The sequence below is a fragment of the Colletotrichum gloeosporioides genome (assembly GCF_011800055.1).
Source record: "Colletotrichum gloeosporioides strain Lc1 chromosome Unknown consensus_84, whole genome shotgun sequence".
In the NCBI taxonomy this organism is placed as follows: domain Eukaryota; kingdom Fungi; phylum Ascomycota; class Sordariomycetes; order Glomerellales; family Glomerellaceae; genus Colletotrichum; species Colletotrichum gloeosporioides.
Window position 1 is genome coordinate 955902 of NW_025544729.1, and position 11187 is coordinate 967088.

General features: G+C 55.6%; 4 protein-coding genes across 4 annotated transcripts; 2 read left to right on the forward strand and 2 right to left on the reverse strand.

The window, feature by feature from the left end:
• Positions 1–1397: 1397 nt before the first annotated feature.
• GCG54_00002340 (60S ribosomal protein L3) lies at positions 1398–2924 on the forward strand (the record flags this gene model as incomplete). Its single annotated transcript, XM_045402434.1, has 4 exons — positions 1398–1410; positions 1513–1892; positions 1945–2618; positions 2672–2924. 4 exons carry the CDS (start codon positions 1398–1400, stop codon positions 2922–2924), a joined length of 1320 nt encoding a protein of 439 aa, XP_045258796.1.
• Positions 2925–3453: 529 nt separating this feature from the next.
• On the forward strand, positions 3454–4163 carry GCG54_00002341 (uncharacterized protein; the record flags this gene model as incomplete). Its single annotated transcript, XM_045402435.1, has 2 exons — positions 3454–3847; positions 3907–4163. The coding sequence occupies 2 exons, from the start codon at positions 3454–3456 to the stop codon at positions 4161–4163; spliced, it is 651 nt and encodes a 216-aa protein (XP_045258797.1).
• A 392-nt stretch (positions 4164–4555) lies between these two features.
• On the reverse strand, positions 4556–6217 carry GCG54_00002342 (Anthranilate synthase component 1; the record flags this gene model as incomplete). The annotated part of the gene is made up of 3 exons (XM_045402436.1): positions 4556–4661; positions 4714–4741; positions 4798–6217. The coding sequence occupies 3 exons, from the start codon at positions 6215–6217 to the stop codon at positions 4556–4558; spliced, it is 1554 nt and encodes a 517-aa protein (XP_045258798.1).
• A 1082-nt stretch (positions 6218–7299) lies between these two features.
• GCG54_00002343 (uncharacterized protein) lies at positions 7300–8765 on the reverse strand (the record flags this gene model as incomplete). Its single annotated transcript, XM_045402437.1, has 3 exons — positions 7300–8081; positions 8159–8543; positions 8604–8765. The coding sequence occupies 3 exons, from the start codon at positions 8763–8765 to the stop codon at positions 7300–7302; spliced, it is 1329 nt and encodes a 442-aa protein (XP_045258799.1).
• Between the last annotated feature and the right edge of the window lie 2422 nt (positions 8766–11187).

Consider the following 11187-nt stretch of genomic DNA (forward strand, 5'->3'; position numbering starts at 1 on the left):
ATTGATCAGGTCTGCATCGTTGTCCTCAAAGCAGTTCGCAAAGTCGGTCGCCCACGTTAGCTCACTATACAAAACTCCATCTTCCACTTACACCGACCGATCACCGTCTGCCAACTCCCGCCAGCCTTTCGTTGGCCATTTTATCCACCCCGGGCTGAGGAATCTGGTTCTCTGCAGGGTGTGGGCCGATCAGGGGCTTGGATTGAGAGATGGAGATAGCATGGGCTATGCCGTGCCTTGCTGGGAAGTAGAGATGCTGCCAGCGTTAGCGTTCCCTCTAGAACTTTGTCTGTTTGAAAAATGGATGTCGGCGTAGACTTGTGGAACTAATAGGCTAGCAGTCTTCCCGGGATCAGAGTGTCATTTGCATTAAACATGAGAAGGAACAGTTAAGACAACGAAGTCATCGAGGAAGGAAAGCTACTCGCGAGCCGACGAAATTTCTGGGTTTCATGCGTTTTGAACTTTTAGATACCAGGAGACAGAAACAAAAGGAGGAGCCACTAGATACTCAACGACTGGGCCAGAAAGGAAGAAAGGTCAACTGTGGCATTCTTACTCCTGTGGAACGCCCGGCGCAGACTTATCGAGAAAGGACAGCCGCTCACAGGACAACAGTCTTCCGGATTTATTCGCATCAGATATTCGGACGTGAGGGATGGCTAAGAGGAACCGGCTTTTGCTTCGACGGACCCGGAAGAGACACCGGACGACGAGGACGACAACGACAACGACAACGACAACGACAACGACGACGGGGAAAATAACGGCAGTAACAAGGGAGACGGCGGAAGCAAGTGCAAGAAGAAAAGAATCTGATACGAGGGGTTCGAGATCAGATGTACAGTACAATGATGACGGACGAAGACGACTACGATAGTGACAGAGGCGGCGACGAGGAGGAGAGACGACAGCAACAAGTACGGCAAGAGCAACAGCGAAAGTAAAGAAGGCAGGAATATAATAGATGCCTAGTGTTCCAGGTTAGTTGTCAAATCTAACTGGACGACGACGGACGACAAAGACAATGGAGACGACGACGACGACGACGACGACGACAGAGACAACAGCAGCACTGGGGGCAGGCATCTGGCTCGATGAAACTAAGATTCTGAGACGGCGGCAGAAAGTGGAGATGGTCGGAACAGCACGTGATCTGGACCGCTCTAGTGCATCTGCACGGACCAGATGAGAAGCAGGATTTTTTTTTTCGGGAAGGAGGCACCTACCTTATCGATAAGGGTAACTGCCCTTCTGGTCAGGATCTCTACCCGTCTCCCATCCCACCTACGCAGGGGGTCTCGCGAAAAGCCTCACATTCTTTTCCTACACCTCTCTCGACCGTCGACCATCGTTTTCCTGTCCAACTAACCCCGCCAATTCACAGGAACATCACGATGTCTCACCGCAGTACGTTTTAGCGCCCATTCCGCTCCTTTCCATTTTGTCGCGCTCCAATTGCGCTTCAACCACACGAATATCGACAAGAATGAAGGCTTACGGTTCACATAGAGTACGAGGCTCCTCGCCACGGTTCGCTGGCTTACCTGCCGCGCAAGCGTGCTGCTCGCCATCGGGGCAAGGTGAAGAGGTCGGTCATCCCCTGTTTCTTCGTTCTCCCTGTTCTCTGGAGTTTCGTGGAATTTTTTGGGAATTTCCTCGATTTTCCCGAATTTTGCGCGAAGACTTCAGAACTTTTCAAGATCACGAAGCTAACATCATCGTCTCTCTACAGCTTCCCCAAGGACGATGCTCGCAAGCCAACACATCTCACTGCCACTATGGGATATAAGGCCGGCATGACCACGATCGTTCGCGACCTCGACCGTCCCGGCGCCAAGGCCAACAAGAAGGAGGTGGTTGAGGCCGTCTCCATCATTGATACCCCCCCTGTACTAGCAACGCAGCCCGCTTGGCTTTGTGCCTATGGCTAACATCTTACAGGTGATCGTTGTTGGTCTTGTGGGCTACATCGAGACTCCCCGCGGTCTTCGCTCTCTCACCACCGTCTGGGCCGAGCACTTGTCCGATGAGCTCCGCCGCCGCTTCTACAAGAACTGGTACAAGTCCAAGAAGAAGGCCTTCACCAAGTACGCCAAGCAGCACACCGAGTCCTCCGGCGCCAACATCACCCGCGAGATCGAGCGCATCAAGAAGTACTGCACCGTCGTCCGTGTCCTCGCCCACACTCAGATTCGCAAGACTCCCCTCAAGCAGAAGAAGGCCCACCTCATGGAGATCCAGATCAACGGTGGCTCCGTTCCCGAGAAGGTCGACTTCGGCTACGGCCTCTTCGAGAAGCCCGTCGAGATCGACACCGTCTTCGAGAAGGACGAGGTTATCGACGTCATTGCCGTCACCAAGGGCAAGGGATTCAACGGTGTCACCTCTCGTTGGGGCACCAAGAAGCTTCCTCGCAAGACTCACAAGGGTCTCCGCAAGGTCGCTTGTATCGGTGCTTGGCATCCTTCCCACGTCCAGTGGACCGTTGCCCGTGCCGGTCAGGACGGATACCACCACCGTACCTCTGTCAACCACAAGGTTTACAGAATCGGCAAGGGCACCGCCGACGACAACGCTGCCACTGAGCTTGACGTCACCAAGAAGACCATCACTCCGTATGTTTCGCCGCCTTCTGTTCAGCCACGCGCAACTGCTAACACGTTCCCAGCCTCGGTGGCTTCGTCCGCTACGGTGAGGTCAAGAACGACTTCGTCATGGTCAAGGGCTCCATCCCCGGCCCCAAGAAGCGTGTCGTCACCCTCCGCAAGTCCATGTGGACTCACACTTCCCGCAAGGCCCTCGAGAAGATCGACCTCAAGTGGATCGACACCTCGTCCGAGTTCGGACACGGTGCTTTCCAGACGCCGGCGGAGAAGAAGCAGTACCAGGGTACTCTCAAGAAGGACCTTGCTACCGCTTAAACGGGGAACGATTCACTTTCATTGTATCATGGTCATGGCATAGGTGTCGAGGGTTCTTCACGTTACTATTCGGATGGTTTGGGACACCTCAAAAGAGGTTTAAAATGAGTGCCGGAATCAAAAAGTCAAACCAATGAATGATACCTAGATGACCATCCCATTTGCATGTGTTTGTAGAGACTCTTGCTCAGATTTGCGCAATTGACGAATTTCGCCAATATTTCGATGGACTTTTCGGATTTTACGGCGCATATTTTCCTGTGCGCTTGTGGCGCTCGTTTCTTACCCCTGCATTTTTGCTATCTTATCTTATTCCTCTTGTTTAGACTCATTGTGGCGCACCCGGCAACCACCGCATGGTGGGGTATCCCGGTCCGACCACTCGCAGCGGTGTGAGGCGTGGCTAGCCGGCGCGTTGCGTCATTCCAACTGCCCAACCATACCTTGCATGCTCACCCGCGAACCAGCCGCGACCACGACCCCTCCTGCCTTATAACCACAGCTCCCCTCGACCCCGCCATCCTTACGAATGAACGCGACTACGCTACCTCGATCACTCGCTAGAAATCTCTACCGCAGAGCATTTCGCCCCATCACACAAACGAACAAGGCGATCAGAGCTCGATCGCACCTCTCCCAACCCGTCGCACGAAGCTTTGCTACGACGACACACCACCTCAAGATGTCCGACGCGGATTACGCTGCCTTCCTGGACAAGGCGAACCAGGACCCCAACGAGGGTTACGCGAAGCCGGCTGCCACCAAGAAGGGCGAGTTCAAGGCGCAGGACGAGGGCGCGGAGGTACCGAAGGCGATTCAGGATGTATTGAAAGAGGACAAGGTGTATGTCTCTGATGCGGACGAGCCGTTTGTAGGCGTTGCGCTGGCGTGGGATGAGGACGGCAAGGGACTGCCTGATGAAGGTTGGTATCATGGCTGCTGCACGTTTGCAGAAGGTTGGTGCTAATGTTGCGGGTTGTAGTCGAGTTTGCGCAGCTTATCCAGCACCCCGATCCCGAGAACGCCGACGTCGAGCTCCAGGACCCCGTCGACTGGGACGCGAATGGCGACTACAAGGACATCATCGAGGCGGTGCGCAAGGCGGGCAAGGGCAACGACGTGAGGGTTTATGTGGTGCCCAAGGGCGGAGTGAGGACGGAGTACTGGCTTGTCACAACGGAGGGCAAGGGTAAGGAAGCGAAGCTTGTTGGTGTGAAGGCTCTGTCTGTTGAGAGCTAGACTCTTCTCATACATCATGCGAATGTTTGAGAGAAGGTCTCTGAAGAAGACATGATAAAGTGCCAAATAAAGAAGAGCACAAGTTTGATACCCAAGAAACGACACCAGTGGATCGATGGCGAGCTACACTTAGTTGTGGCTATGAGAGCTGGAAACCAAGTCAAGTGTTCTTGGCCATGCTCAGTGAACACATCACAAATTCTGGTCTCACGATGTCGGAATACAACACAATGAGATCAGATATTCCATGCACAGGCGGGGATCGCAACGACAACATTCAACCTCGTCTTCATGGACATGCCCTTCATGAGTCACCTACCCACGATTCACAGCATCAGGAACAAAACATCATGTGAACGCCGCCCAAAGAAGATTTCTATTTCCGTCTACCATTATTTACTCGCAGCCTGCTGTTGCTCGTAATACAGCTGTTCCGCTGTCGTTACGCATTGCATGTTTGCGCCGAGCTTGTTCATCGTCTCCATCCACTCATCATACCTATGAAAAGGTCAGTATAAGTCGTCACAATGAAAAGGGGCTGAATACTTACTCATCTGAGTCAAACACAATACCACCACCTGTCACCAGTGTCAGCTTCAATGTGTCACCTCATCACACATAGGGGTAAACTCACCGGCTTGCAGGTACGCAACGCCATCTTTCACAAGCATCGTTCGCAGTGCGATGCAAGTGTCCATAGCACCCTCAACCTCCTCGCCCTTCTCGTCGAGGCCGCCATACCCAAAGTACCCCACCGCACCGGCGTAGATACCTCTCTTCTCCTGCTCCAGCTCGGCAATCAGCTCCATCGCCCTGACCTTGGGCGCGCCCGACACCGTGCCGGCAGGGAAGATGCTGCGGAAGGCGTCGAACCTCGTCTGGTCCGGCCTCAGCACGCCCGAGACTTGCGACACCAGGTGCTGCACGTGGCTAAACTTCTCCACGACCATGAGGTGGTCCACGCGCACCGTGTACGGGTCGCCCACGCGGTTGACGTCGTTGCGCGCCAGGTCGACCAGCATGACGTGCTCCGCGCGGTCCTTCAGCGAGCTGCGCAGCTCGTCCGCCAGCCGCTGGTCCTCCTCGGGCGTCTTGCCTCGCTTCACCGTGCCCGCGATCGGGTGCGTGATGACCCGCCCGCCCTCCGACTTGACGAGCAGCTCCGGCGACGCGCCGACGATCTGGAAGTCCTTGCAGTTGACGTAGAACAGGTACGGCGACGGGTTCACCGTGCGCAGGTGGCGGTAGATGTTGAAGGGGTGCAGCGACGTCGGGCGGGCGAAGCGCTGCGAGGGCACCGCTTGGATGATGTCGCCCTTGACGATGTGCTTCTTCAGCGCCGTGACGTGCGCCTCGTACCCCTTCTGGCCGACGTTGGAGGTGTACTCCTGGCCCAGCTTGATCGGCTGCTGCTCCGGAAGCGGGATCTCGGGGGCGTTGAGCACGGTGATGAGCTCGTCGATCGTCTGTGTCGCCTTTTGGTATTCCGCCTCCAGCTGGGAAAGGTCCTCGGGGACGTTCAGGTATGTGATGACCTTGATCACGCCGTAGAACCTATCAAACGCCACAATGGTGTCGAAGAGCATGAACAGACTCTCGGGGATCTTCAAAACGTCCTTCATCGGCCGCGCCGTCTTGGGCTCAAAGTAGCGGACGCAGTCATACCCGACGTAGCCCACGGCACCGCCCGCCATGGGCGGCAGCTGCAGGCCCGGCACATGCGCGACGACATGGCTCGCCAGCTCGGCCTCGAGGGCCGGTAGGGGATCGCATTCCGGGCCGTATCCGGGGCCTGTGGCGAGGACTTTCCTGGGACCGGCGCCGACGAAGCTGTAGCGGCCAACTCGCTCGGTGGCGGCGCTCTCGAAGAGGAAAGAGTAGTCGGAGTCCTTGTGGGCGGCGGAGACCTTCAGGTAGGCGGCGGAGGGCGTGATCAGGTCGGAGGAGATCTGGCGGTATACGGGGACGAGGGTGGGCTTCTTGTTGCCGGCGGGGGCGGACAGGACGGACCTGACCGTCTCGAGGGACGGGACGACTGCGCGCTGGGTGGACATTGTTTGGTCAGTGAGACGGTCAGAGGCGCGCGGCGGCGTCAATTGGGTAGGACCGAAGACATACAGGTCCCGACATTCTGTTCCGGTCCGCTGACGAAGGTGATTATGTGTTGGTGACTTGTAAGACGGGTGATTTCGTGGTTTGTATCTGAGTCACCGCAATCGATTAGATTAATGTCGGCTCCGGGGAGCTACAATTATTTAGCTTGGGGTTGCTGCATGGCGCGGACTTGGAGGGGTGACAGGGTCCGATAAGCGGAAGGTCACTGCCGGAGCTTTGCGATAAGGCGAAACCAGCGTCCATTTGTGGCAACCCCGCGCTGAACGGCGGCGTCTCATGGAACAAAGCTCCGTGCCCCCATTGTTTTCCGCTAGTTGAGTCCTGGAATTGTGGAAGTGGAGCTAAAGAACGTTGACGATGTCAGCTCTGTTGACTTTATGTTCTTTGTTCACTTTTGAGTGTCAACATGGCACTTCAGAAACATGCTCAGCTCTACGCCATGGAAAATCCAGCGTCGTCTATAAACTTGCGGGCCAGTGTGTATTCCTGTTGAAGCACCAGAGTACGTCATAGAAGCCAAGCATCATCAGCTTCAGCATCGTGAGAACATTCAATCTCAAAGAGTTCCATATGTTCCGTCATAATCATCCGCAGGAGGCAAATTACAGCATATCTTTTCTTCAGCGTCATTTTGGCTAGGACAAGACCACTTGGATCCGAGTCGCTTCGATCTTCGTCCTGTGCACACTGCGGCGGACGTAGTGTTCATAAGATCGCAAGCTCCTTCAAAGTTCACGGCACAAGGTTGATCGAGAATGCTTCAGACTGGATCATCATGCCCTATCTCGGCCCATACTTATCAATTTCTGAACCATCACCTCATACCTGGTCAACAACTAACATGCTTGGATGTATGATGTCTTATTCACTGTGATTCTCAGGATATCTCCTCCATTATAGCCAATGCACCCACCAACCCTTGCCAGATCCCAGTGCCCGCCTGCGTAGATGCTTTTGTAACTCTCTATCCGTATCCCCAGAAAAGACTGTCATGATCTCATAAAACGCTCCTCGAAACAGCTCAAAAAAGATTATACGAGGGTATAAAAACCGATCCAACACCAAGAGCGACGGTGGCTAACCCAGCCCATAGCGCCGCTCCAGCGACAACGCCGTCTTGCAGGATGCGCAAGTGTTTGTTCTTGCTCACTATGCTCCTCTCAAACACTTTTCGAAACAAGGACCGCTGCTCGTACGTGGCGACCCATTCTTCATTCAAGAAGACGTTCTCGGGGCCAAAAGTCTGTAGTGTAGGTTTGCGCAGCGGGTCCACGGCTCCCGAGACGCTTTCCGATGTAGCAGCCCGGCGGTGCCGCTTGTCGGCCCCGGTCCCGGATTCCAGGTCCGGCACCTCCCATGGCCGGACGTGTCGTCGATGTGATAGGTGGAGGGACAGTGATACGCCGTCCAACGCAGCTACCAGGACTGCCAGGCCGGAGAAAATTAAGGGCGCGGATAAGAGACGGTAGTACCGTGAAATGGATGAAAGAATGAATGCAATGTCGAGACCCAGCCCGAGGATGAAGAGAAAGAAGCCAACGCCGCGGAGAAGATGTGTTGCCGTTGGGTTGGTGTTGGAGATGTTGTGGCGGATGAAGTTTGGGTGCAGCTTGCCGCGGAGTAGGGCCTCGGCCTTTTCGAATGCTAGCAGTAAAGCAGAGGGGTGTGTTGTCGAGGCCGTAGCAGTCAAAACGGATGTGCGGTCGTCCTTTGTGAGGTTCAGACGCCGTGGGGCGTTGGGGTTGATGTAGTGATTTACGATGGTGGAGATGTCGGAACCGAAGGGTTGAGATGACGGGGATGCTGAAGTATGTCAGCTTCATGAAGATCAAGAGAATATCTCACGAGAATCCCGCCGTGAGGAGTGAATGGAATCTTACCAGCCTCTGACATCGTCTCCCCCGCTTCCTTCTCATCCCCCTTCATACAAGTCCCTCTTGGATGAGAAAAGTTTGTCGCGGCCGATGCGTTGCGGTTGTGCTTCCCAGCCGGACTCTTTCCATCCGCCCCAATATTCGTCTGGTTACTCTCCTCGTCGAGAATCTCCAGAATATTACTGACTTTGCTCGAGTTCTTCGCCCTTCTTTCCTTTGAAGTGAGCTTCTTGCCCCGGTACGGATCCCAGCGTGGCGCGAGAGCACGTTCTTCGGGCGAGAGAGTGGTCCACGTCTGAACATAGCTGCAGTACCAGAGAAAGAACTGGAGGGGCTCGGCATCTTGCTCGACGTAGACGAGGTAGTCCATAAAGTCGTTCAGTGAGCATGGCTGACGATAATGTTAGTGAGGTGCCCTGAACTCCAACACATATGTCTGCTTGAAGCTCACCGATGCCGTGTTGTTCCTGATTATCTCCTCAAAAGCCAGCCGGGGCGGAATCCACTTGTTGCTTCGCCTCGTTCGACGACGGTACCGCCGGCAGTCCTCGTCCATGACCGGCGGGCGCCACGGCCGCTCGGCGCCGGGCGTCTTGTAGAACCTGAGCGACATCTCGGCCGTCCTTGTGCGGCCTCACTCTGTCGAGCCTCCAGCTTCAAGCTGTGCGAGTGTGGATGCGTTTGCATATGCAGTTGTGCTGAGGGACAAGTCGAACCGCTGGTCCGATGCAGGAAAATGTTTGTCCTTCCACTGACACCCAGACCTTCCGAATCGGTGTGGGTGGGCGGTGGCCCGGTCTTTGTATAAGACGTCGAGAAACAGATCCAGGGTTCCAAGAGAACAAAACACTAGCTTCGAGATGTGCGCCGCAGATGCGCGTGCGCGACTGCGACGCTACATATAAGCACAAAACTCGAGGTACAGTAGCCGCAGACCGCTACATGCGCACCCGTCATTCCCGCACCCACAGGACTCCCAGCCTGCGTCTGCCCTGTCTGCCTCAGCTTCGTCCGACGTAACAGCCGTGGGAGCAGAACTGCTGGCTCTGCGCCCCAGGGAATGACATGGGGAGAGAGCGACAGAAAGGAGGCCGGACCATCGATGCAACGGAACCACGCGGCGATGGCGGCCGGGTTTCTTGCGTGCGTGTGTTGGCCCCTCCCCGGTATGAGATGCTGCAGGAAGGTCTTGCTTGTGACCCGTACTGCTGCTGCGATGCCGTCTTATCAAGTTGGCCAGGTATAATATCAATCCAAAAAGAGGGACGGACAGGCACCCTGGATGCGGCGGCCGGCAAGGGCGGGGCTCTGTATCCCTCTCTCTTTCGCTTCTCCCTCATGATTTTCTCGCGTATCGGCGGCTGGGGCGGGGGGTAACTCCATATGTCCAGGATTGACTTGTGTGAAAAACACGGGACGACGAGGAAAAGGGCAACAGATCACAGTGGCAGGCCCAGCCCGGGACGCTCGTCTGCCGGGGCAAGGCGCGAGTAAGCCGTGATATAGGCCATTATAGGCTCGGTCTGGCGCGCCGATGACGAGATGTGAAGAGTGTGGAGGAGAGACGCACGGAATGATCTACCAAGTTTGCTTTTTCGCCCTCGCTTCACGACGAAGCAAGCACTCGCTGCCTCGGACCGTGATTCGTTCTCTAGCCTAGTAGAGTATCAAAACGAACAAACCCGAATAGGAAAAGTGAGGGACGACGATGCTCCAACCCTCCCACACGTACTGTCATTTGGCGTGGCATGTCCTGCGTTTGCTGCGTCAGCCTGGATGGACCTGGTCAGAGACCCATGACAGCGGTTCCACGGATTGTCGCGCGGGCGTGCCTGGCACCTGCGTGAAGGCCTCTCTCGTGGCTGCGCTTCTGCCTGTCCGGATCTGCCAGAGGCGTGCAGGAGGGTGTGCAAGTACGACGAAAGAGACAGCCAGCGTCACGAGACAGGACAGGACAAACTGACGGGGCAGTTCCGGACGATGGTGAGGTGCCAGAGCGTTGCGGGTGGGCGTTGATTGGGGAGAGCAGAGCCGGAGCCCACATGACGTGAACGGGCTGCTGGCCTTGTTTCAAGGGAACGTGCAGAGTGCAGATGGTGAGGTTGGAAGAGTTGAGAAGAGACGGGGTCAGGTCACGGAGAGGACGTCGAGGCTGGGGCAGCCAACGGCACACACCGATTGGCTCCACGGCGCGGCATCGAGTCGCGTTTCAGAACGTTCATCCTGTATCTCGTAGTCCTCGCTGCGGTGCGCCTGCCGGGGTGAGGCCGGTTCGGTTTGGGGGGATCCCGTCCGGTAGAGGGAGTCGGTCTGTTTTCAGGTAAGCCGCACCCGGGCACTGGCCGAGGTGATTTGTGATTATGATTCCAGTTGCGGGCTGCACTCTGGCCGGTGCAACTTGTAAGACATTCACAATACACTTACAGTCAGTGTAAGCTCTGACGAGCAAAGTGTGAATGACCTGCTGTGCCGCAAGCCACAAATGCAACGACGGGACGCCTGGTTTCTGCATATTCATGCTGCTGCCGACTTGCATAGCGATGCAGGTTTCTGTGAGGCACACCACTTAAAGCAGTCGAAATGCGGCTGACGTCCACAGATTGATCGACGGACTGACTTGCGGGTGCCCGCTGGCATCGCCCATGACTTGTGCTGCATATATGTATAACAGCATCCGGCCAAGGTATAAGATCAGAGTGTCAGTTGATGTGGATGGCCAGAGGAGTTTATGTTGCTACTGAGAGAATTTTTTGTGACGGGCCCCAGAATTTTCTAAACCCGTTCCTTGGAGGGTTTCCCCCTCGTTCTCACTCTACCGTATGCATTCTTCGCTGGTGGTGTGTCCTTGTTGTCTGTTGCCAAGTCCTCGACTCAACGCAGCTCAGACTCGGGGTTCTCCAGTCACGTATTTTTAGGGCCAACGATCCGGCTCAGTCGCACCGAGGGAGAGAAGGGGATCCGAGAAAGGAAAAAGAAAAGACAAGACGAAGGAAACAAAGCCGGGGTCACCTAGGGCTTGGGGGACTGTGGGTGCA